At 43.1% G+C, this 23,528-nt stretch overlaps 1 protein-coding gene and 1 long non-coding RNA gene across 3 annotated transcripts; both read right to left on the bottom strand.

Moving 5' to 3' along the window:
* Window positions 1–507: 507 nt before the first annotated feature.
* LOC123257633 lies at window positions 508–3,550 on the bottom strand. The gene is made up of 3 exons (XR_006507749.1): window positions 2,757–3,550; window positions 2,179–2,703; window positions 508–2,130 (listed from the first exon to the last, which is right to left on the bottom strand). It is a non-coding gene; the product is annotated as an uncharacterized LOC123257633 (long non-coding RNA).
* Window positions 3,551–9,178: 5,628 nt separating this feature from the next.
* On the bottom strand, window positions 9,179–15,075 carry LOC6492915 (homeobox protein B-H1). Of its 2 annotated transcripts, XM_032452080.2 has the most exons (3): window positions 13,338–15,072; window positions 10,601–10,829; window positions 9,179–10,480 (listed from the first exon to the last, which is right to left on the bottom strand). In XM_032452080.2, the coding sequence occupies exons 1-3, from the start codon at window positions 14,263–14,265 to the stop codon at window positions 9,808–9,810; spliced, it is 1,830 nt and encodes a 609-aa protein (XP_032307971.1). In that variant the 5' UTR covers window positions 14,266–15,072; the 3' UTR covers window positions 9,179–9,807. The 2 variants fall into 2 exon arrangements, with proteins under 2 accessions (XP_032307971.1, XP_032307972.1); XM_032452081.2 differs by lacking the exon at window positions 9,179–10,480 and having other exon boundaries at window positions 10,640–10,829; window positions 13,333–15,075.
* Between the last annotated feature and the right edge of the window lie 8,453 nt (window positions 15,076–23,528).

Raw genomic sequence — 23,528 nt, 5'->3', positions numbered from 1 at the left:
GCTCCTCCACCTCCTCCTCTGGCCACCATGGCGCACCATTCAAGTGGCAAGGTGGTGGATTTTATTTACTTGTCTGGTGAGGACTCTGGGCTCCTGACTACTGAATACTGACTGGCTACTGGCCCCGGGATCCGGGGTCCGGGGTCCGGAGTCCGGGTTTATTTGTAGAATGATTTTTCAATAATTTATGTATGACGCTGTCGACAGACGGGTGGGTGGATGGAGTCGCTCTGGAGTCGCTCTGGAGGGTGGGTGGCACTTGATTTAATGTGCGGGGTGTTACTTTCAACACCCTCCAATCACAATAATAACAGCAGGAGCAAGTCAGCCTGCTTCTGGCCAGGATCAGACACAGACACAGAAACAGAAACAGAAACAGAAGAGGCAACTGAATCTGCAACTACTATTGACTGACGTTGTGACAATGCAATTATAAATGGTGACAAAATAATTTCCGCTGCGTGATTTTTATGACAGTTGTTCAACCGTAGTACGGGTGGGATACCCATTCACATTCTGCTCCACTGAGCAGGGAACAGGGAACAGGGAGCAGGGGAGTACAGAACCGCCGGCCCGCCGAATTAAATCGAAATTAAATAGTCGAACAGACTGGAATTTGTTCGCTCGACTCCTTCGGCTCTCTGAATTTCAAATGCCAATTTAATGACCATAATTGGTTAGGATGTGGTCAGGTCAGGGCATAATTTTGGCTCATCATTCGCTTGATTTCCTGTCCAGTCCTGTCCTGGCCAGCTCCTTCCCGTGTGGGTGCACAGTTCCTTGCTCTCCCTTCCAGGACGTCCTCCAATCGCATATGAAATCATAATTTCAAGGGATCGCATCGCGAATTCGTAAAAGCTTGTCATTTGTGGCACGCAATCGGATTGCGTTATAATTGGAAATTGCAAATTGCCATGAAATGGTAAAAACATAAGCCTCACAGCCAACAGCAATGCTATCTTATAGATACTTTCATATGAAATTATCTTCAAAATTAGTTGAGAAATCAATGGGAAAATATCAAAGTTCAGTAGCTCTTTTAGAAGATAAATAAAGGAGTTTAAGGATGAGATAGATGTGGGAAAATAAGGGATATTCTATAAGAAATCCATAAGATATAAATACATAAGATAAGGGACTCTTAAGGACATCTTCCAACCCCACTTTCTATCACATAGTTCTTAGCTACAATTTCTTGAATTAATTTATAGAACAATTTATAGATTACTTTCCCACTAAATCGCATCCCACTTCTAATTAAAATCTATTTGGCATTTGGCTTGCGGAATAGCTTCCTAATAGGCGTATCCTTGCGGCAGGATTCTCGGACATAAATCTTCAGGGCTTCCGGCGTTTCACACACCCGTGCCGCAGATCCTTTTTGCATTTCTAATGGCTTCCTTTTCTCGATGGGCCCGCCGCTTTAAATTGCATTTCCTTCGCAGTGCCTGCAGTCCTGTGCGGTGTCCTGAGCGGTGTCCTATCCTCCACTATCCATTCCTCCTCCGGCTTGTCATCATCTTTGTCCATTTGGCAGCCGCTGCTTTGATTTATGTGCACTTCACGCTTCGTCCCGCCGGCACCCACCGTTCTCGGGCATTATCCTGGACACGTGTGCGCACAAATTGATCCTTTATGAGCATTTTGCGGTTAATAATGCACCGGCACGTGCCTCCTGCGTAAACCGTTAAGTGTAAATGATAAGCTTTCGGCTTCTGAGTGGGTGGATTTCGTGATGGGGCAGGGCAGTGCAAAGAAGGGCACTATGGGGTTAAATGTTAGTTTGTTTTTCATTTTTATTCCGATTGTGTTTGCTTCCTTTTGATGCGATTCCGAGAGAGATTTTCCCCCGAAGGGGAGGGTCACTGGAAGGTCCTGGCCGAGCCCTTGCCAAGTGCTTGACATGTGACACCTTTTGTCAACATTTTCGTTGTTAGTTTTTCCATTTTCCCTCGATTTTAAAGCGCTTAGGCTTTCGAACGAGTCCCGAGTCCCGAGTCCTGAGTCCCAAATGCCACTTCACACTTAATTTGCTCATAATGCCCGACGTAATCCGTTGACTGGACCGCTGGCAGGACATCAACAGCATGAGCAGCGAGATCAACCCCTGCTAATATCCTGCCAATTACACTGACAACAACAATATTTCCAGAATATTGTATTAGCCGAAGGACTCACCACCACCACTGCCACGGCCACTGCCACTGCCATCTCGCCAATCGGCGAAAATATGAAGGGAAATCACCACCGAAACAGTAGCCAAATTCTGTCGATCGGATGAGCTGATCTTATCGCAACTACATGCCCTCGGCCCTCGGTTAATGTGACAAATTCATCGAGTCCTTGTTGTCCTTTTCGCAGCGCCGCCTCAAATTCTCATCGCTGATAAGCAAAATAAATCCCTATTTTTGATTTCCTCGCCGGTTTTTAGTTTTTAGTTTTTCATTTTTGGCCGCATTTTAATCTGTCGACAAAATTGCCTAGATGGCTGGCCGCCGATAGAAAATGGCAACAAATGTTTTCATTTACAAGGATATTCATGCCTGCCCTGCCATGGCCGGGCGTTTTGGCCCAAGGATTAGGACCAGATGACGACGCCGGCAGTTGTTCAGCTGTGAAAAGTGTTTGGCAGCTGATACGATCACATAAATGCAATAAGATCAAAAGCTGTCCTGGGTTTTGGGTTTCCATGGGCTTGTGGGTCTAGAAATAGCTTTAAAAACATATTAGAGCAATGGATTTTATTGATTAGTTACCAAAGTCTCCGTAATATCCGGTTAACAGCAGGTCTATAGTTCCATTGGGGAGGTCCTGACTGTGTGGAAACTGCGGAGGACTCTGTGGAGCATTTTTGGGGAGCTCTATGATCTAAACTTCATGGTGGTACTTAGCAAGACTTCTTTAAAGATGGTATATTACATTAAGATCCCAAAAGAAGCTCTGAAATAAAGCCAATTGGTCTAGAATCAAGGTTACATGAGTTGTCTAAAACCTCTGGCTCAAAACTAAACTGTTTCCTGCATACTTCTTAAATGATTCGGATTATAATCCAGCTCCAAGCTAACCACAAGGATGCTAAGACGGGAGACAGATGTCGTTGATATGTTCCTGATGGTTCCAGATTTTAATTAGAAGTAATCCCATGCCCTAAGTCCTAGTCTTCCGTAGTAGCTCTCCTTGCTCAGAAGGTTGCCTAAAATAAAAGATTATATTTTAATAGGTGTGATATTAAGGAAATACCATAAAAATATGATAAACAAGATCCTCCAAGATCCACCAACATTAAACAACGTTCTGGGGGAAAGACGAATCTCCAAGTAAACCACCACATGGGGGGAATGGGAATAATCCTACCAAAGACCATGATGAAAATCACAATGAAATCAGATCCTAGAGCCTCCTGCTTCTGTCCCAAAGCTTGTACAGTTCCTGATATGTATATGAGTCCTCAGATAACATCAAAATAATGAAAAACAATAAAGTATCAAAGAAAAATACCAAATATCCCCAAGAAACAATCGAGTAAGATGGAATTTCCTAGTAGTGTTGGAAAACGCTCGACTGAATCAGTTTAAAATTTGACTTGACAGGTGAAAGTTTTCTCCTTTTTTTCTTATTGGGAGCAAGTATTTCTTTGCTTTTTTTGCATAAAAAATTCAAATAAGTGATAAATAGTTAATTAAATATTGTTTCCACTTGTTATCCGTGCGAATTGTATCGAATTACATGAGATTTGTGTCCGCGGCGGCCATTAGTGCGTGGGTGAGGATGGCAGCGCGTCTTTTCGGCTTTCAAAATCCAAATTGCATAATTTTTCGCGTTTTTAAGTCTTTTTGAGTGTTTTAAAGTTAATAATTGTGATTATGGCAAAATAATATCACTATTTCTGTACCTTTCCAAAGGTTAGTCTTTCTCTTTTGCCCATATAAGGAGAACCGTTAAGTGGGTGCTCCAACGGAACTTTTTTTTTGCATATTTTTTATGTGTGTGTGTGTGTGTGTGTCGGTGTAAGGATCCCTCTGCGGGTACAGTTGCGTTGCATGTAGATATGGGTATTTACAGTTACATGTAAGATTTCTTGTAAAAAGTGCATATATGTATGTACATACATACATATGTATGTAAATATAAGATAGGGATAAAAGATACTCAAGTACATATATAAGAAAAAGTAACGGGAAGTGTCTCGATTTTACACTTAGAGAAATAGGGAAGTGTTTATTTGTTTTTTGTTTAAATTTAATTGCTTATTTTATTTTTTTATTCTTGTGTTTTTTCTTGAATTTTTGTTGAGTTTTTTAAAGTGCGGGCTTATTAAAATATTTGCATATATATTATATCATACAATATGTCAAAATAATATGTTATGTGTAAAAAGTGTTTGGATGGAAATAAATTCAAATAAATTCAAAAAGCTTATAGCTTATTAGCTTATATATTTTATTGGATATCAGTGTGAGTGCTATATATGTACTGCCATATATGTTATATATATAACAGGATCTAAAGTAAATAAAGAAGGAAAGGTACAGAAGTTAAGTACATACTATATGCAAGTTCATAAGGAATAATGACTTCTTCAATTTACAGAAATTTGAAGGAAAAGCACGTGAGTTTCTTTTATACATTTTCTATATATTTCCTTCTATATATTTTCATTGTATAATTTATTTGTTTTATAATAAATTTATTTGTTTTGTTGTATTATAAATGTATATTATTTAATTCCTAATTAAATCATAATTAGTTAAAATTCAGTAATTTTAGTGACCGAGACTAGAGCTACTAAGTAAGTCCCTTGCAGTCTCCCTCCCTCTCCGCCTAGAAGTTGGAGTCCTTAAGGATCCTGCCATCTGAAGAGCCCTGAGGCTCAAGCCCTCGTCCTCTAGCAATTTGCATAACTATAGCGGGCAATGGCATATAAATCTTCCATATGCTTTCTATTTAACTTTTACTAAAGACTTCCGACACATTTCTGCGCCGGCCAATTTGCCAGCCGATCCGATCCCCCTACCCCTTCCCGAGTGCCCAGTGCCCTGCTATTCCCTGCGATTTCCCTACGATTTCAACTTTCAACACCTACACACCATGGAAGTTGCACTTTGTGGCAGTGTGGATAAAAAAAAAGAGGAGGGATGCCGGTGGATGGCGTGACTGGCCACCATTTGGGCCCAGAGACCAGAGCCGTGGAAGTGGCGGCCACTCGGTGCAGTTCAGTTCAGTTCAGTTCGGTTCGGTTCACTTTGTCTGTGTCGGCGGCCCTCGAGGCTTGTAACTTATCTAAATGCACACAATTATTGAATATAATCGCCGGCCAGTCAGTCGGCCAGTCGGCACACAGGACACAGAAGTGAAAACAAACAGAAACACTTGAAACATTTTTGCAAGCCGCCTTTTAGGCGTTCCTCCTAGCTTCTTCCCTGTAATACCCATTATTTAGTTAGTTTTTCAAGTAAGAGAGAGTTGGCTCTCATGGGTTAATGGCTCTAACCCCTTTATCAACTAAAATTATTCCAACAAAGCGGGTAGAGTCGGGCAGAGAAAAACAAACATTTCGCAATTATCAAGCAAATATTTATTTAAGCGCAATTATCCAAACATGGGTAGCAAAAATGGAAAAAATGGAAATAAAAAATAGCCTCTACTGGCAAAAAACAGATAGATAAAAAAATGATTAAAAAATCTTTGCTGGCAATTAAGCGCAATTTCCGTTCTCTGTCAAATGATTATTTAAAATGCACATCCCATACACCCCACATGGCTTCTATTCCAGGGGCTATGGCTGTTAGGGGGTAAATAGTTAATGCAAAATGTGACAAATTATACAGAACGTAGATTAACTCCCCCCCTACTAGTCATTTTGTTACAAGATGGATGGAAAAAATAGCAAAAAAAAGGGGGAAAAAGTGAAAAAATATGAAATTAAATAATCAGCAAAAAAATAAATAAAAATATTAATGTGGATGGCTTCCATATGTCCAGTGTCCAGTGTCAGTGTCCAACCGTAATCAAAAAAAGCGAAAAAAAAAAATATAAATGAAATTTTAACAGCCGGGGGCATGAACTTTTAATTTCATTTCTGGCTGGGAAAATTGCAAGGGTTGGCCGGCTTTTTTGGGGGAAAATCCGCGAATCGAGGGCGTTCTTCCGGTTAGGGCTCGTCCAGCCCTTTAATTTTGTAGAAGGAACTCCTAGACTTTCTAGGAGAACCTCCAGCAAGTTGAGTTTCTTGAAAATTATAGACTTTTTGGGGAAAAATAATATGCAGAAAATGCTTGAATGAATTCTAATTACAAACTTATGGCGGGGATGTGGATAAAAAATGGCAAAATAAATAGCAATGGTGGGTGGTGTGTCTAGGACACGGATGTGCTGTGCCATCCATCCTCCCACAAAAGTGTGCCTCTAATTGGATGCCTGTGTGGCAGTGGCAGTGGCAGTGGCAGGACTTTGACATTCGGCGGCTGATTTCCATGCAAATTGATGTTACAGCACAGTAAGCAGGCAATATTTCTGCTTCATTTCGTAAATGCGTCCTGGGATGCAGGGATCCAGGGATCCAGCTCCCAGGACCTCCGTCCGTCCGCACACATCCACAGGACATTGGCGGAGTTTGCATATCAAACGCCTGATGCTCATGTCGGCAACTGTCACTCCGATGATCCGATGTGTCTTTAATTTAAACATGAAAGCGAATTAGGGGGGGGTTTCTATATAGATTTAAGCATAAATGGATGATTATTTCGTTGCTTTCCTTCCAGCCACTTTGTAGCCCGATGTCTCTGGTAATTGTTTCAGTTTTTAGTCCGTTTTTTAGGCCAGCCAGTAATTAGCCAACGGAGCTAACTGAAACAACAGCCACGATCGTGTTTAATTGAGCGTGTTCTCTTGTGTCATTTGTCTTTTAATGAAGGGCTGCCCGTCGGTCCTGCCAGTCCCTGGCTTTCGCTTTTGTTTTAAGTTTTAAGTTTTAAGTTTTAAGCCAAGACAGCCAAACAGCCAAACAGCCAACAGCCAACAGCCAACGGCCAAGAGCAATTTGAACATTGCGGCCAATTTGTCCGAGAAGGCGCAAAAACACATGAAGCCTGAGAAGTTGAAAAAAGCGTGCTTCCAGGGAGTAGAGAAGGGAGTTTATGAAAGGATTAAATTTAAGAGACTAAGGGATACCCTATTTTAAATTTATGAAATAGTTAATTCAAAAAATTATCCAGTTTGTGTGCCAGAAAGTGTGAGTGTACTAAGACTTTTATTAAAAATCTCTAAAAAGTATATTCCAGAGAGAAGGAAAGGGAGTTTGAGAGAAGAATCAAATAAAGAGACTATGTGATAAAACTAGTTATTAAATTTATTACACAAATCATATAAATATAAGCCAGTTTATAGACTAAGCGTTTATTAAAAATCGAAAAATAAAGTTAGTCCAGTGACTTTGACTCTTAAGAATGACTTTTTGAACTGACCTTCCTTCCAATCCTCTAGTTCTGGACTAACTTTTATATTCTTTTACATAACTTTATATTCTTTTTACATAAATTATTAAAATTTTAACAATTTATAAGCTAAACTTTTATTAAAAATCGAAAAATAAAGTCTAGTCTTATGACTCTCTTAACCGACTCTTCTCTCCCGTAATTCCCCAAAGTTATGGACTAACTAGCTATGTATATATATTCTTTTTTTTATACTTTTATATTCTTGTTAAGGATATAATAAAAAATGAACCATTTTATAAGAAAGTATGACTATATTAAGAGATATAGACATCTCTAAAGTATAGCCTCTTCCCTCTCTTAATCCTTCAAAATAACTATGTCTATGTAGGACTAACTATGTATGTACATATATTATATACTTTTTATATACTTTTATACTTCTTTTTATAAAAATAATAACAAAAAATACCCAGTTTGTGAGAAAGTATTAGAGTATAGAGACTTTTATTAAAAATACCTATAAAGTATGGACTCTTCCTTTTCGTAATCCTATAAAGTTCTGGACTAACTATCTATCTATATGTATTATTTTTATATACTTTTATATTCTTTTGGCATATATCATAAAAAAATGGACCAGTATTTAAGAAAGTGTGAGAGTATTAAGACTTTTATTTAAAATATGCACAAAGCATATTTTAAATAGATATCTCTAAGGTATAGAGATGTAATCCTCTCAAGTTATGGACTATCTATATATGTATATATATTGTTTTTTAAATACTTACATACTTCTTTTAAAAATCTTATTTCTAATATTATATAAATTAATAAAAACCATTTTATTTAAACCATTTGATAAGAAACTATTAACTATAACTTAACACTCTTAACTATAAGAGTGTTAAGACTTTTATTCAAAATACCTACAAAGTATAGACTATTCTTAAGACTGTCTAACTGACTTCTACTCTTCCCTCTCATAATCCTCTCAAGTTCTGGACTATCTATGTATCTATATATAATATGTTCTTATTATATACTTTTAGATTTCTTTTTAAATATATCCTAAAAAAAACATTTTATAAGAAACTATAAGAGTGTTGAAACTTTTATTTAAAATTCTCATAAGTATAGACTCTTCCCTCTCGTAATCCTCTTAAGTTCTGGACTATATCAATAACTATATATATAGTAATACCTATACCTTTTCCAAGAACACTTCTTCCTCCCCCTCCGCCCCTCCCCCTGCTGCCACTCTGTTGGCTGGGTCACCTGGCACTGGTCTTTATGAATTTTTGGTCCTTAGCCCTTAGACTTCAAGGATCGTTTGCTGGACTTTGCCTTCGGCCGCTGGCCATGCCACGCCGGTTGCATGCGAACACGCAATGCAGTGGCAGTGGCAGTTGCAGTTGCAGTGGCAGTGGCAGGGCATTGGACATGGCCATAACTGGTCAGCCCACCCTCCCCCTGCCACCATTATATGTGTTTTTGGCCAACTGGTGGCAGTTATTCAATATATCAACTTTTGGCCTAATAAATGCACTAATTGCGGTTAAATGCATTTTGCATGCAATTATTATCATTAGGGGTTGGCCGGCACGTCGTCGTCTCTCCACCCCCCCCTCTAGGCACCCTACCCCCCCCCCCCCCTTTCTTGTTAATTGTTTCTGTTTGGTCATTATTTTAATTGCCTTTTTTTTTCTTTTTTTTTTGGAATAAAAACAAGCTTTACTTTCTCGTATATAATTATTGTTATTTATTTTTTTTTTATTTAGACAAAAAAATACGTGTGGTTGCTAACATAGACAAAAAAAGGATATACTTTACATTATACAGTTACAGTTATAACGTCTAGGCTAGTATCTATTTAAAAAAAAAAAAATATATATGTATATAATAGTATTTAAAATTAATATTAATGAAGATAATACATTTTGTGGTTAGGCCTTAACTATACAGAGTTTTGTTACTTTTTTTTTGGCTGATAGTGTTCACATACAACATCTAAATAAATATTATTAATTATTTTCCATTTATCATGATTATAATATTATTATTATGTTTTAGACAAAAAAATGTTGTTTTTGAGCTTCCAGAAGCACTTCCAATAAGTTACTAAGCGCGACTAAAAAATAAGTTAAGAAGCAGACACGCACACACACTAATACAGGGCTTATATACACAACACACACACACTAGCACACATCCTGAATTTATTTTCGCTAAAAACTGTATTTTTTTGTGCTTTTTAAAGTTGCTTTTAAAATAAATGCTTTTTTTCGAAATAAAGATATTGTGCTTTTGGGGGGTTTTCCAACACTGTTTCCACACACACACACACACACACTCTCTAGATCCTGCCTCTCGCTCACACCTGGATCTGATCCTCGTCATCCGACTGGGCCTGCGAACAACTGTCCACCGAGCGGCCCGGCGGACTGCCCGGGTTCAGGGTGGGACTTGGTGTGGAGGGGGGGCGTGCCAGCGGCAGGGGCAGCGGCGGCGAGGCGGAGTCGGGACGGGAGGGGTGGTGCGGGGGCATACCGCCGGTGGGGCTGCCGGCCAGCGGCTTGATCAGTCCCCCGATGGGCGATGGAGAGCCGCCGGTAGCCGCCGCCGTCGACGAGGGCGGGGGTGGGGGCGGAGGTCCGCCCGGATTCGCGGCAGCCGCGGCGGCAGCGGCGCTCTGGTAGTAGCTGCTCAGCGAGGACAGCGAACTGGAGGCGGAGAGGTGCGAGAAGGGGGCTGGGCCGACGCCGACGCCCACGCCCACGCCCACGTTGGGCACTCCGGCGTAGAGGTTGTAGGGCAGGGGCTTCTGCATGGCGGCGGCGGCGGCCGCTTGGCGGTAGTAGATGTCGATGCTGGTGTGGGGCGTGGCACCGTGGGCGGCGGCAGCAGCGGCCCCAGCACCGGCAGCAGCCGCGTACGGCCAGGCGCCCAAGTAGGGGGATCCGCCGTAGAGCCGCTGGAAGGCGGCGAAGTTTCCGGCCTCGGCGAGGAGTTCCAGCCCGACAGCAGTCTGTCGCTTCCATTTGGTTCTAAAAAGGGGGATAAAAAATAATATTCAATTAATTATAAATTTAAATTATTAAATAAGAATAGTAACTAGGCTAAAAACTGCTAATTTTAATTGAAATGTAAGTGTCCTTGGGACCCACCTCCTGTTCTGGTACCAGGTCTTCACCTGGCAGTCGCTCAAGTCCAGCTTGTGGGCCAGCTCCTGGCGCTCCTGGACACTGAGGTACTTCTGCCGCTCGAAGGACTTCTCCAGAGTCTGCAGCTGGTGGTCGGTGAAGGCGGTCCTGGCCTTCCTCTGCTTCTTGCTCAGCCCGCTCATGTCGCTGGTGGAGCCGCTCTTGATGCTGTTTCCGTCATCGTCCTTGCCGCCTAAAAGTTAAAAAAAAATCAATAAAATTAATACTATTTTTCAGAAAAGAAAAACATCAATTACTACTAGTAGTTACTAAAAAAAAAAGAGGCATAAAAGTAGTATAATCACTGAAATTAACCTTGGGACTAATTCCCAACTAATTCCAATCAATATTCATCCGCTTTAACCCACTCCCCCCCCTGAGTTTACAGTTAGAGGCTCGTTTATGGCTCCCAGACTTGCCACAAAAAGTGGTAGAACAGTAACCCCTCGTAGTAGTTTCTGGCCAGGCACTTTTCCGCCTTTTTTCTTAACATAAAATTTATGCAAATTCGCGAGATCGTGGCCACCAGATAAGAGGGGGTAGACACACTCTCAAGCGTTAAATTATTTAAAGCGAAAATTTGCCAAGTGCCTGCACTTAAACATCCACTCCGAGGAGGGCTCTGACCGGCTCTTGTCTAAAAAACTAAATAATTAAAAAAAAGGGAGATAAAACAACTCAGACAGACTCTGGCTTGGCGTTGAACTCTGCACTTATGGATCGATTTGAGGCGCTCTCTTGACGGCTTCTATTCGTCATCCATCAATCGCGACGAAAGCTGTTATTGGCCATAAAAGCGGCGACGATAACTGATTAATGGCGGCGATAAATGAGCGATAATGCCGCGGCTGAATAATATTAATTTTCAATTAAAGCGAATTGCTCACAAGCGCCGACCGGCTGCTCTGCTTTCGAGGGGAATTAATAAATGAAAAGTTTAACACAAAAATTAAATCAATTAAATGTTAAATTTATGGCAGTATGATCTTCGATAATATTCGATAATTGGAGAAGCAGCTCTCATCACTAATGAGATGGTAGAAACTGCATAATAATAGTAAGAGCGAAAGGAATGATTAAATTTAAAGTTAAAACAAAAATTAAATCAATTAAATATTACAAAATGGCAGTACAATTTTCGATAATTGAAGAAGAAGCTCTCATCACTAATTGAGATGACATTTGAGGTCTCTGGACTGCAAAATGTTTAATTAAAGCCAAATACCCACGAGCCTCGAAAGGAATTATTAAATTAAAAAATAAAACAATAATTAAATCAATTAAATGTTAAATCAAAAGTCGAAAGTAGCATTGGCAGTACGATCTTCGATAATTGAAGAAGAAAGCTCAGACCCGGCTCTCATTACTAATTGAGATGGCACTTGTGATCTCAAAAGAAATTACTATTAAATGAAAAAATAATAAAATTATTAAATTAAAACAAAAACTAAGGCCTGGAAGTATGATCTTCGATAATATTCGATAATTGAAGAAGAAGCTCAGACCCGGCTCTCATCACTAATTGAGATGGCACTTGAGATCTCTGGAATTGCAACATTGGCAGAATTCTGAGGAATTGATGGACTGTCGGATTGGAGCGGGCCAAGAGCCTGCTGGCGGATACTCCGCTCCTCGCCCCTCCCCACCCCTCCCCTAAGAGAGGGAGTCCTCTAAAAGAGCCAAAGTGGACGCGACTACCGTTTATAAAATTGCAATTGGCAACAGGAAATTGCTGTAATAAATGGCACAGCACAGTCGAGGCCAAAACAGATGGAAACTGGCTAACAAAATTACATAAAAAACAGCAAAAAACAACAACAACAAACCGGAGACAGATAAACGAAGCGACTGGAGATGAGTTTTGAAAAACAGCCTGCAACAATTTGAACCTTTTTTTTTTTTGTGCCAGGGGGCCTCTATTAACGGGGGTTAAATGCATTTTTACAACAATTTCCACAATTAAATGATTGTAAAAGGGAAGGAGGGGGGCTGGACAGAGGGGGGCTGCCTCCAAGGGGCAGTGCGTGAGATAACAGAAGAGCGAGAGAGCGAGCGAGAGAGAGGGAGGCGGGAGATTCGTAATTATATGAGATTTTTCGCTGCTCTGCTTCTGCCTGGGCTTCTGCTTCTTCCTGCCTGACCACGCCCCCCATTCTGCCATAATAACTCGCACTGCACTGCAGGTGCATGCCCCCGAGAGCATGCTGAGTGGAGGGGGGGAGGGGTGGTGCGGGGCCTTAGAAGCTCCCCAGTGACGCAAACAAAGCGTGAAAATGCATTCTTTTTTTTCTGTTTTTTTTGTTGCATTTTTTAACTAAAAAGGCACATCGGTTGGGAATTCTAAAAATGGTCATGCAATCATTTTTACAGTTTGTTTTGCAAAGCGACAAAGGCGAGGGCGCTGTCACCCCTCCCTCCGCCATCCACCATCCTCCCCCTCTGGGCACACGCTCAAAAAAAAAAAAGGAGAAACGAAAGACTTAGGCAACGAACTTGGCACCAAAAGGGAGAACTTTTCTTTGAAATTTTTTGGTTTTTTGATTAATTTCTGATGTTTTATTAACTTTAGTTAGTGTTTTAAGGAAGTTGGGAATATTTCTTAGCAAATTGTAGAAATTGTAGGTTCCAAGATCCTACCCTGCCCCCTCCCTTGCAACGCCCTGCCCCGCCCTGGCCCACTTAGTAAAGAGGCTCACCTCACCATTGCTACAAACGCTGTGATCGTCCATGTGGTTGCTGCCTCCCCCGCCGCCTCCCGCGCTGCCGCCCTCGTCGCTGTCGCAGTCCTCGTTCTCCTCGTGATAGTCGCTGCTGTCGTCCAGCTCCGCTCCCGCCGGCGCACCACCCACACCCAGGCCACCTCCTCCTCCTCCTCCTCCGGCGGCGGCGGCTGATGCTGCTGCTGCGGCTGCCGCGGCGGCTGCTGCTGCACTGTTTCGGGCCGCTGCTGCTGCGGCGGCGGCGGCATAGTGCTGTTGCATGGCCGCCGCGTACTGTGCCACATTCAGACCGTTGGCGGCGCCACCGCCCGCGGCCAGCTTGGCGTGCGGATGCACCAGGGCGTGCGGATGTGGGTGTGAGTGCGGATGCGGATGCGGATGGGGATGCGATTGCGGGTGGAGGTGGTGCAGCGGTGGTGGTGGGGCAGCTGCTCCTGCTCCTGCTCCAGCTCCTCCACTCGGTGGCTCAAATCCCTCGCCGTTGTTGTTGTTGTGGTGGGTGGGACTGCTGCCGCCACTCGAGCCACCAGAGTGATTGTTGTTATTGTGGTGGCTCTGGTGGTGGTGGTGGTGGTGCTGCTGCTGTTGCTTGTAGAAGGCGGCCGCGGCACTGCCCGCCAGGATGTCGTTGATCATGAAGCGGGATCGGTTGGGCTTCAGATTAGCCGCCGTGGTGGTGCTGCCGGACATGTTGACCACCGTGGTTGTGGCTGCCGCCGGTGGTGCTGGTGGCTGCTGATGCTGCTGCTGCTGTTGCTGATGCTGCTGCTGCAGGCTGTAGTGGTGCTGCAGGGCCGGGTGGTGGTGCAGCGCCGGATGGTGGTGGTGACTGAGATGATGGTGCAGCTGGCTGTGGGCCGCGGGCGTTTCGCTGGGCGTTTGGGTTAGAATGCTCATCGAGTCTTTCATAGCCAGTCTACAAGCACTCCACAAATGATACTCTTTCTTCCCGAGTCTTTCTTCTCTCAGAGACACTTCACAAAAAAAATAAACTTCGAGGAACTCTTCACAGATTTCGGATATTGGCACACTCCCTAAGACTCTCCCAGCTTTTCACACTCTACTTGGTACTTGGGGGGGGTTCTCCGCCAGCGACGTCGTGAGCGGCTTGGCTGCCAAAACGAGACTGAGCGGTCTCCGGGCGGCTGGAAACGCACCTGCCGACGTCGCTTGCAGCTGTGGCTGCTGCTGCTGCTGCTTCTGCTGCTGCTGCGTCGACGCCGGCAGAACGGCAACATTTCTGCCACTTTGTTACAGGCCACTTGGTGGTGACTTTGCCGCTCTCCCCCAGCCAGGTTAGTGTTAGAGCAGCACCACTCTACTCTCGCCCTGTGGCCTCTCCCTCTCGGCCTCTCGGCAGCCGGACTGCTCTAGGTCTTGCCTCCCGCTCGCGTCCAGCGCCGCCATTGCCGCCAACTCACCACGACGAGAGCTCGCCTCCGGGGCTCTCCGCGCCACTTTTTATAGCAGAGGCGGCAGGCGGCAGGAGGCGGCAGATCTGCGGCAAATGTCGGTCAAATGGCCGTAATTTCGGCCAGTCTGTGCCCCAAAATGGCGCTGTGTCGGGGGGGTGGTGGGCGTATCTATCCAAGAGGCTCCATAATTGAGATCTTGGGGTTTTTTGAGAAGAGGTTTCTGGTTTTCTGGGAGGGAGGAAGTCTTTTTGAGATTTATTTTTGAGTTTTTGTTAAGAAATTTGAAGGAAAGTGTTATTTAACCAATAAGATTTGTCTTTTAACTCAAAGATATGGCTGTTTTTGAGGACCTAGATAGTCTTAGTTAGTCCTTGATAGTCCTGTAATAGTATCTATTCTGGTTTTCCGGCAAAGAGGAAGTGTTTTTGAGATTTGTTTTTGAATTTTTATTAAGAAATGTGAAGAAAGGTGGTATTTAAACAATAAGACTTGTCTTTTAACGCAAAGAGATGGCTGTTTTTGAGGTTTTCATAATCTAGATCGTCCTAGATACTCCTTAATAGTCCTGTAACACTAGCTATTCCTATTTTCTGGCAAAGAGGAAGTTTTTTTGAGATTTATTTTCGAGTTTTTATTAAAAAATTATAAGGAAAGTGTTAAATGAACAATATAACTTGTCTTTAAACTCAATGAGATGGCTGTTTTCGAGGTTTTAAGGACTCGGATAGTCCTAGATACTCCTAGATAGTAACTCCCTCCACTTCCACTCTCCAGACAACTAGCTGGCAATTAAAATTTCACGCCAATAGCTCTGCTTCTGGGCCTCCCAGACCAAGTACCTTCAGAGGCCACATGTTCTCCTAAAAAAAAAAGGACTAATTGCAGGAAGGACTCTGAAGGGAAACAGAAGCGGAGCGAGATGAGAAACAAATGCAATTTGTCGAGAGCGGCGGTTTCCGTTTGATTGATATTGATTCCGGTTGAAAGACAGCCCGGAACGGAGAACACCAGGCTGGAAAGGTCAGGTGACCTGCGAAGGTCATTAGTGGCTAGAAAATTAGAGCAGCAGGAGCAGGGGCAGGAGCAGGGGTAGGAGCAGGGGAAGGGGCAGGGGCGGGAGTAAGGAGGAAGGACTCAAGCGCGCGCTTCAATTGCGGAACGCATTAAAATAATTAGAGTCCTCTGGCGGAGCATCAAATGCCAGGACAAGTCGACTGAACTGAAGCGAGTCCTTAGTTGTGAGTCCTTCGTCCTGATGACGGTTATTGCATTTAAATGCATATAATTGCCAGGACAGAGTCGCATATCCTGCGGTCTGCGGTCGAATTCGACAATTCGAACTTCGAAGCCGATGCCAATTGAATGCTTAAAATAATTGCACTTTCAGAGGCCAAAGGACACTGAGAAAAAGGATATAAGCAGGGACTAAATAGAAGATAATAAATATAAAATAAATTTTAATGTAAAAGTCACTTAAAGTTAATTAAAAATGGTTTTGTTGAAACTTTTTCATTCAAAAATGGTTTAAATTATTTCTATTTTAAATAATTGCACTTTCAGAGGCCAAAGGACACTGAGAAAAAGGATATTTAGGAAGGGATTATATAGGGGAATTTAAATATAAAATAAATTTAAATTAAAAAAGAGTCTAGAAGTTAATTAAAAATAGTTTTCTATACAAATTGTTTAACTTTTTAGTCCTAAAATTGTTTAAAAATATTCTATTTCAAATAATTGCACTTTCAGAGGCCAAAGGATATAAGAGAATATAAATATTAAATAAATTTAAAATAAAATAATTAAAAAATTGTTTTCTTTTCATCAAAAAACGTGTTTAAATATTTCTATTTTTCTCTCTGTGTACTATTGGATGAGAAATGATGAGAAAGAAATGTTGCAACCGCAATGCGCAGTTGTCCCCAGCCACACCCACCGCCCCTCTATAGGCCACTGCCCAAAACCCCTGCCCCTCTGGCCAAGTTGGACAGTTGGCAGCGTTTTTCCGGTCTCTTCTGCGAACTGCTGCTGGAATGGAAGTCCACCTCGCAGATGCCTATCTCGGCCATGGGCCTAATTAGTCTAATATCCATTCATTGGCTAACGCTCTGTTTGCTCAGGACCAGCCAGAGGGGAAATCGACCACATTCCTGGTTGCTTTTCTTAAAAATAATTATACCTACTACTATACTATACTATAACTATATCCTTGATGCCAATAGTACTCTATTCTGTTGTTTAGTTTTTGGCCTAAAATGGAGTTATAAGCCATGCCTATAGAGAGAGAGAGATCAGCCCACATAGCCTCCAACCTCCAGCCTCCAAGCCTCCTCCATTTCGATTCAATTTCTGATCCGAGGTGGAATCTTAATCGGCATCTTTGATATTATAATGTTCGTGTTACTGCGTGGACAAACGTAATAAAATAACTGATCGTTGTCGCTGATAAGTTAATTTACTTTTAATGTGCTGCCCTCGAGATCCGGGCTCTGAGAGGTCCAAGACACTGGTCCAAAGCTGGAGCTGTAGCTGGAGCTGGAGGAGGTGGAGGTTGGAGGCCAAGGAGAAGAAGGAGGTCTGCCAGACGTGGGGGTAAATGGCTCTGAAGGTGACAAAGGTTCTCGAGGAGTGAGGACTCTGGAAGAGACATAAGAGTTGGAAGATGACTTTCAGATGCTCTTTTTTATTAAAAATATAAATAAAATATGAAATAAGAAATAAAAACATAGAAGATAGAGCCTTTTGTTAAAGAATCTGTTGAGTTAAAATCGTATTTTATTTATTGCTAGTAGGATTAACCCCTTAACCCCTTTAGGGTATCAAGTCTCCCCCTTTAAATATTTTTTTTTGTTGGTCGCGTGTGCCGTCCAGCCTTGTTGCCAACTGATTTGTCAACAACGTGGCCAACAAAGGTCTCTTCTCTTCCCTATCCCCCTCCTCCCTCGTGATTTATCGCTGCTCCAGATCAGTCACCAACAACAACAACAACAAACAACAACAACATGGAAAGGATAAATATAAAACCCTGATTTGAAGTCCCAAAGCGGCGCTGGTTTTTTGAAAAAAAGAAAAAAAAAAAGAAGAAATTAATGTCCCACCAACTAAATGGATGCTATTTAAAAATTTTTACTGCCCGCCGGCATCTATAAATCCGTTTTTAGTTTTTTTTTATCCTAGAAGGGGGTAACCCCCCACCTTTTCACACCTGTTTGATGGGCAAGGATATCTCCTTCAAGAGAGAGCTCCTCTTTATGGCCCAGCTTAGTCCGGCCGGCTAATCAACACCTCGCTGTGATCTGATCTCAGATCCTCCTGATCTCCCAGACCTCCTGCCTCCTGCCTACTGCCTCCTGCCTACTGCCTCCTGGCTGCTCCGCTTATCTCCCGATGGGCCTCTTAATTAGAAGAGCAAGTTGGCTAAACGACACTTGCCACACATGCCCCATAAAAATATGCCTATGCCACTTAATGGAATGCAACTCTCCAGCTCTCTGAGTCTCGACGAAGTGAAAATGTATTTTATGACTCAATTTGGTGCACATAAAACGAGCCAAAAACACCACAAAGAAAGGGGCAAGAACGGAGGTGGCATACAAAGTGCAACATTGTCTGTGGCAAGAGGCAAGAGGCAGAGGAGGTGCGAGGAGAGCCATAACGATATAACGACTAAGAAGGTGTGATCTAAAGTGGTGACAGCGTGATCGATTTTTAAAGGGTTAAGGGGGGCTATGATAGCAGTTATTATAGGGTTAAGAGGCAGGTGGAGAGTATCAGATACTCACGACTCTTCCCTCACGCTGCCATCACTATCCCTGGAAGCAGCAGCCCGGCCAGCAGCCTCTTTCTTTTCATTTTTTTTTTATTATTTGTGGCCGTTCGATAGTTATTGTTGCCGCTCGGCTGATTGTTGTTAATTTTTATGTGCAATTAATCGGCTACGCGCATTGAGCATTTATAAGCATTTCTGGCACCAAAGGGGCATGCCCCATACCCCATACCCCTGCCACATCCAATTCAAAAAAAAGAAATTAAGTCGTTTTGAATTAAAGTGAAATGCAAAATGCATCTTCCCTCCGGCCAGAGTCGTAAAAAAAACAGCAGCGGGGCAACATTGTGAGTGGATGGCTTTTTGTTTGCCCCTCCAGAAGAGGGGTGGGGGCACGAGGGGCATGATCCATAAAAGAGTAAGCAAGGTGTTGAAGCCCCAGAGCCCTCTGATCGCCAGCTGCTGATCGCTCATTGTGAGATACAGATACATCTGAAAGATACAGATACAGATACAGATACTGGGCATCCCGCTGGGCTATCACTTTCCACTTGCCACTCTTGTGGCATGAACTGGGCCATCGGGTCAGCTCTGCCCCTTGAGTCCTTGAACCCCTCCCCTCAAGTCCTCAATAAAGTAATTATTATTTTTTTGGAAATTATTTAGATTCCGCGGCACTTTCTGCGGAATCCTGGAACTAAAATGTTGTGGCAAGTTGCCTGCCTCCTGGGCCAACGCCTTCTTGTCCTTGGGGCAGGTATAGGTCCTGCCTCCCCCCCTCCTTGCTGCTTAATTGCATAATTTCATATTCGGTTTCTTTTGCCTCCCGGTCTGTGTGAGCTTTTCTGGCTTTTGTTCATTTGCTGCCACATGCCCCTGCCACTTGCCCCCTGCCACTTGCCACTGCCACTTAATTGCCATGGCCGAAAGTGGCAAAGAAATGCAGCTCACTAATTACAACAACAAGAGTCTAGGCTAGCGAGGCAGGCGAGGCAGGCGAGGCATGTCCTTGCCTCCTTCTCGTGTCCTTCAAAGGAGCCAATTGAAGTGTGGCAACGTTGCACGCTCACCCCGCAAGGGGGCATGAAATATATGTAGAATTTTAAAAGTCATAAAATTGCGGAATGTCGCCAATTAAAATTGTTGCACACACACACACACACACACGGGGGAGTGGTGTTGGTGTTGGTGTTCGTGTTGCACATGTGACGTGACATAAATGCATGTCATGTTCGTTGCCTGTTTTCTGTTTCGTGCCTTCGGCTGGCAAGGATTACTGGCCAGGGGGAGGGGGATGGCGCGCCAAAAACTATGCAACACAATGCGCGCAAATTGCGCAATCAAATTACTACCCCCCCTCCTACCACCTACCCCCCCAATTCCCCCTAAAGCCCCCTTGTTTGTAAGCTTAGGCAATCAATTATAATGTTGGCATGCAAGCTTCATAATTGCCCAGAGACGGGCACTGTAAAGGACATTTTCAGGGATATTTAAGGGAATTATGATTTAAAAAAAAAATATAAAAAAATATAATAAAAAAAATAAATTTTCTTTAGAGTAAAATATATATTTTTAATAATTTTTTTTTTAACTCCATTACCCCCTAATAATTTCGAATAGTGTTTATACCCCTAGGTCCTAACAAAATGGGCATTTTGGAGGCAAGTCCACCCTAGAGGGGCCGCCCTGATTGTTAGCCTAAGTACGGTAAGGGGGTGCCCCCCCCTCCTTGTTGCAACAAAAACTAAAAACTAAAAAATAAAAACCAAGAATTATGGCCTCTGCCTCCTTGGGATTTTAATTTGGAGCGTTTAACGTGACCTGGCACTCGAGTTTGTACTCTTTAGCGCTGTTTAGTTGCGCTTTGCATTCGTCCTGCCTCCCAGGACTCTCCCAGGAGCGGGGTCAAGGGTTAAGTTAAGTTCCTTCCGATTCCCAGCTATTGGACAGCCAACTGATTAATGATCCAATCGCATTAGGCCTTCAAAGTCCAGTCCGGACCTCCAATAACTCAATCATTTCCGCTTTTTTTTTGTTTTTTTTTTTTCGGGATGACCTCTTGACCCCAAGCGTGGGAATGATTAATGTACCGTTAAGTGACAGCAGAAGACTCCTTGAGGAGAAAGCGCTCTACAAAAGCTTTTCTTTCTAAACATCGGTTCGCCATTAACTTTCATAAGTTAAGTTAAGTTCCTCCCCCTTCCAGTCTCAGTCTCAGTCTCCAACTCCCACCGGCCTGTTCGAAATTGCAAATTGTGTGAAAACCGCTTGTCGACTTTATTGCGGTTTTTGTTTATATTTTTTATTTATTTTTTCCCTGTTTTTGTTGGAAAATCCAAAAGCCAAATGCTTTTCCCAAATCCCACTCAAATCCCACTGAAATATCGCCACACATTGTTTAGCTTTTGCGGGAAACTGTCATTATTACCGCCCATCCCGCCCACTCCCGCCTCTTTTCCATATTTTTTTTTATGTGCAGTTTTTTTAGTTTTTAATTAGTTAATTATTATTTGCCTTTATTGCCTTATTGCTCGGTGAAAACTATTTTTTCCGCCTCGCTTTAAAGCAATTTAAGGCATATTTGGACTGGGAGATAAAGGGATCGTCCCTTGTTGGGACCCATTTCCCCATATCCACCTTATTAGTCACTTATTGACTAGTTTATTATGAGAAGCTATTATTTTTTTAAAGAAAACCCTATTTTCCTAGGGCTAGACAGCCGTTTAAATCATTTTGGCCATTTTTAAAAGTGTTTCAGGTGAGTTCCAGGGCACCTAATTGGTGGCTTAAGGTTACTTTTAATAAAATAAATATATTTATATATTATTTTTCAAAAGAAAACAATTTTTTCAGCGCTTTTAGATAATAATAGAATAGAAAATCAAAGATTCTTTAACATTTTAAAACATTTCCAGTTTTAAAAATGTCCCTAAATTTCATTCTAAATGTGAAAATATTCCTTCACTTGCCTAATAAACTTGTTGAGAGGCCTGAAGTGGCGGCTCGCGTGCCTGTCCATTAACTCTTCAAGTACCAGCTATTCCACACGATATTGGAATGCAGTGGAGTTATTTTATCTGCCAAGAGAAGCTAGGAGAGGGCTAGGAGTATGTTAGGAGGGAGCTAGGAGGGAGCTAGAAGGGAGCTAGGAGGGAGCTAGGAGGTAGCTATGGAGGGAGCTGGGAGGGAGCTGGGAGGGAGCTAGGTGGGAGCTATGAGGCAGCAAAGAGGGAGCTAGGGGGGAGCTAGAAGGGAGCTAGGAGGGAGCTAGGAGGTAGCTAGAAGGGAGCTAGGAGGGAGCTAGGAGGTAGCTATGGAGGGAGCTAGAAGGGAGCTAGGAGGGAGCTGGGAGGGAGCTAGGAGGATTCTAGGAGGATGCTAGGAGGGAGCTAGAAGGGAGCTAGGAGAGAGATAGGAGGATGCTAGGAGGGAGCTAGAAGGGAGCTAGGAGAGAGCTAGGAGGGAGCTAGGAGGATGCTAGGAGGGTGCTCGGAGGGGGCTAGGAGGATGCTAGGAGGGAACTAGGAGGATGCTAGGAGGGAGCTAGAAGGAAGCTAGAAAGGAGCTGCAGGAAGCTAGCGCATTTCACGCATTTCAGGCACAGCAATTAAGCCAACAAATATCGCATTCGCGGCTAATCGCAACTGGAATAAATTGCATAAAAACGCTCGTGGCTGAAATAGGGAAATGGGGAAATTCTGTGCACAATTTTCCCCTCCTGTGCGGAAAGTGCAGAAAAAAAGAAAAAGCCGAAGAAAATGGAAAGGAAAACGAGCACGAAAATTAACTGTACTATAAAAGGTGGAAAATTGTGCAAACAAACCAAGTTGCAGAGTCCGCCTCGGCGGGCATTTGCATAATTATGATTAATTCCGAGGGAAAAAGGCCAAAAAGGGGGAAGGGTGGGGCATGGTGGCAGAGTGGCAGAGTGGCAGGGTGGCAGGGTGGCAGGGGCAGTGGCATTGCATTCGGAAGCGAGAGTTCGTGTTAGTGGCTGCCAAAAAAAAAGTCAGTTTTATTTCTATTTGGTTTAGTTTTGCGGTTCTTTTGCCGTTTTCCGCCATAAACGCTCGCAATCAAATGTACATAAAATAATTCACACACAGTGGTGGTGGCAGCGAGGCACTAGTTGTGGCAGTGGCAGTGCCAGTGGCAGCAAAAACAAACGGTTTGCTGGTCATGCAAAAGCTAATCTCACCACGCACCTGACTTTTAACCTGGCCACTGAGAGAAATAAGAAGGCAAGTGCTATTTTAGCCTTTCTAAGTCTATTATTTTAAAGAAAAACTCTTCTAGAATGAAAGATAGTTTCAGTGTAGTTGCCACAACTAGAGGGGGGTGGTGGAGGGAGGGGGTGCAGGGGGACTACTAGGTGCACAACAACAAACTGGCGTTTAGTGGACCCTGAAGGGAACCGCGTCTGCGTGGCATTTAATTTGTCTGATTAGCATTTTCAACGGCACGCATAAAACGCATTAAAACTCGTTTCATTGTGAGAGCTAGTTTTTCTTCAGCTTTTCCCCCATTTCCCATTTTCCATTTTCCGTTTTCCACATTTTATGCAGCCGGAAAAGTGGAAACTAAAAGAGCAGATTAAGAGTGGTGGCAGAAATTCTAACTAGCACCTGTTATCGAACAAATTGTTGCATTCTTAAAGGAGAGTACCAGGTATCACAGAGCCTTCTATGTCACTATTTCTATTAAATAAAGGGATAAGAGTATAGAAGGTACTTGAAACACTTATGTGAGATCACCCCCTGAGATGTTAATAATGAGAAGATTCAGGAGGGAGCTAGAAGGGAGCTAGGAGGATGCTTGGAGGGAGCTAGAAGGGAGCTAGGTGGGAGTTAGGAGGGAGCTATGAGGGATCTAGAAGGATGATAGGACGGAGATTGAAGGGAACTTGAAGGGAGCTTGAAGGGAGCTAGGAGGGAGCTAAAGAGAGGATGCTAGGAGGGAGTTCGGAGGAAGCTAGAAGGATGCTTGGAGGGAGC

The sequence above is a fragment of the Drosophila ananassae genome, chromosome XR (assembly GCF_017639315.1).
Source record: "Drosophila ananassae strain 14024-0371.13 chromosome XR, ASM1763931v2, whole genome shotgun sequence".
Classification (NCBI taxonomy): domain Eukaryota; kingdom Metazoa; phylum Arthropoda; class Insecta; order Diptera; family Drosophilidae; genus Drosophila; species Drosophila ananassae.
The sequence above is the reverse complement of the archived record's forward strand: the minus strand, read 5'-3'. Positions and strand labels throughout refer to the sequence as shown.

What these genes read in the sequence shown, in the direction of transcription:
- LOC6492915 (XM_032452080.2), bottom strand. Translation starts at nt 14,265, where the DNA reads ATGAAAGACTCGATGAGCATTCTAACCCAAACGCCCAGCGAAACGCCC. An exon ending in TCACAGCGTTTGTAGCAATG is followed by an intron (nt 10,830 to 13,337) that starts GTGAGGTGAGCC and finishes TTTAACTTTTAG; the next exon opens with GCGGCAAGGACGATGACGGA. An exon ending in ACCTGGTACCAGAACAGGAG is followed by an intron (nt 10,481 to 10,600) that starts GTGGGTCCCAAG and finishes CCCCCTTTTTAG; the next exon opens with AACCAAATGGAAGCGACAGA.